The 2,178-nt window shown below is 39.6% G+C and overlaps 1 protein-coding gene across 1 annotated transcript in view; it reads left to right on the top strand.

The window, feature by feature from the left end:
* MMP27 (matrix metallopeptidase 27) overlaps window positions 1-2,178 on the top strand; it is a 23,279-nt gene that overhangs the window by 14,638 nt on the left and 6,463 nt on the right. The window contains exons 5-6 of the mRNA XM_011984399.1: window positions 1,220-1,381; window positions 1,564-1,684. Coding sequence (XP_011839789.1) covers window positions 1,220-1,381; window positions 1,564-1,684 — 283 coding nt within the window. The remainder of the gene's footprint in view (window positions 1-1,219; window positions 1,382-1,563; window positions 1,685-2,178) is intronic.

Here is a 2,178-nt window from a genome sequence, read left to right as displayed (position 1 = left end):
TAACTGTAAAACAGCCTCAGGTAGGCCCTTCAGGAGGGCTTCCAGAAGAAGTCATTGTTACCATAGGAGATGACAGCTCCATGCATGTTATTGTCCCTGAGGACTTTCCAGTGGGACAAGATGTGGAGGTGGAAGACAGTAATACAGATGATCCTGATTGAAGGAAGGAAATATTTTTGTAGAGCTATACAACAAGTTTGTGTTTTAAGCTAAGTCACAAAAATGTCCAAAATTTTAAAAATGTAAAAGTTTAGGCCGGACGTGGTGGCTCGCACCTGTAATCCCAGCACTTTGAAAGACCAAGCTGGAGGACTGCTTTAGCCCAGGAGTTCAAGATCAGCATGGGCAACACAGTGAGACCCCCATCTCTACAAAAACAAATAAGAAAATTAGCTGGACATGGTGGCATGCACCTGTAGTCCCGGCTGCTCAGGAGGCTGAGGCAGGAGGAGTGCCTGAGCCTAGGAGTTTGAGGCTGCAGTGAGCTATGATCACACCACTCCAGCCTGGGCAACAGAGCAAGACCCTGCCTCAAAAAAAAAAAAATTACAAAGTAAAAAAGTTACAGTAAGCAAAGGTTATTATTGAAGAAAAAAAATTTTTTTTAATTTGGTGTAGCTTAAGTGTCCAGTGTTTATACAGTCTACATAATGCCCTAGGCTTTCACATTCACTCACCACTCACTCACTCACTGACTCACCCAGAGCAACTTCCAGTCCTGCAAGCTCCATTCATGGTTAGTGTCCTACATAGCTGTACTATTTTTTTATCTTTTATACCATATTTTTACTGTACCTTCTCCATATTCAGATATGTTTAGATAGACAAATACTTCCCATTGCGCTAAATAATTGCTTACCATTGTGCTAGGATTACCTATAATATTCAGTACAGTAATGTGCAATACAGGTTTGTAACCTGGGAGCAAGAGGCTATACCATGTAACCTTGGTGTGTAGTGTGCTGTGCCATCTAGGTTTGTGTAAGTGCACCTATAATGTTTGCACAATGATGCATTTCTCAGAATATATCCCCATCATTAAGCAACACATGACTTTATTAGTATTGAAATATTTCCCAGATAAATGGTGGTACATATGAGAATTATCTGCTGTATAGCAAGCCTTTATTTCATTCCCCTTAGTTACTTTCCAATCTTAGATGCAACCATTCTCTTTTTTATTAAGTCGTGTGCTCGTGTTTTCCCTGTTGTTATCAAGGATTCAACTTGTTTCTTGTGGCTGCTCATGAATTTGGTCATGCACTGGGGCTGTCTCACTCCAATGATCAAACAGCCTTGATGTTCCCAAATTATGTCTCCCTGGATCCCAGAAAATACCCACTTTCTCAGGATGATATCAATGGAATCCAATCCATCTATGGTGAGCAAAATTATAAATCTCAATATATGTGAACTAAATAGGAAGCTTTGCAGAAAGGAAGTTAAGAAAATCACTTCTTGAAATATTATCATGAAGCAAATATCCACTTACGTAAGACCCTTGTGTAGGCATATTTCTTCATACCCTCTTAATTCATTGTGGTATTTTTTTCCTCATCAAAGGAGGTCTGCCTAAGGTACCTGCTAAACCAAAGGAACCCACTATATCCCATGCCTGTGACCCTGACTTGACTTTTGATGCTATCACCACTTTCCGCAGAGAAGTAATGTTCTTTAAAGGCAGGTAAACTCATTTCCCTAAACACCTCTACTTCCTATGAAGATTTTTCTTTTCAAGGGATTTGAGGATAAAGAGGTAATCATAGAGCTAGTGAAAATGTGTGCCTTTTATCTTCATTTTATAACTGAACATACTGTTTGAATGCTTTACCATATGCGTGTGTCTTGTAGTTGTTTGATAAATTTTTTAAAGTCTTTAAGGAATTTTAAAAATTGCCATTGCATAAGAAGGGGTAATAGAGTCTACTTTCAGTGACTTCTTGGCCAGAAGAGTCCACCAATCCCAGTGGCCTACTGCAGCCAACTTACACTCCATTATAGGAGCCTATTGTTACATTTTCAGGAATTTTGCAAACTCGTTCACATCACATAGGGCAGCTTGAAACTGGCCATGGTTGGAGTATTTACGTCTGAAAATCAGCAAATGATTAAAGTCATGTCTTCTTCCCACCTGGAGAGCCAGTTGTTAAATACGGGTCAGCACCTTACTGAACATTT

The sequence above is a fragment of the Mandrillus leucophaeus genome, unplaced genomic scaffold, assembly GCF_000951045.1.
Source record: "Mandrillus leucophaeus isolate KB7577 unplaced genomic scaffold, Mleu.le_1.0 Scaffold267, whole genome shotgun sequence".
Lineage (NCBI taxonomy): Eukaryota > Metazoa > Chordata > Mammalia > Primates > Cercopithecidae > Mandrillus > Mandrillus leucophaeus.
The sequence above is the reverse complement of the archived record's forward strand: the minus strand, read 5'-3'. Positions and strand labels throughout refer to the sequence as shown.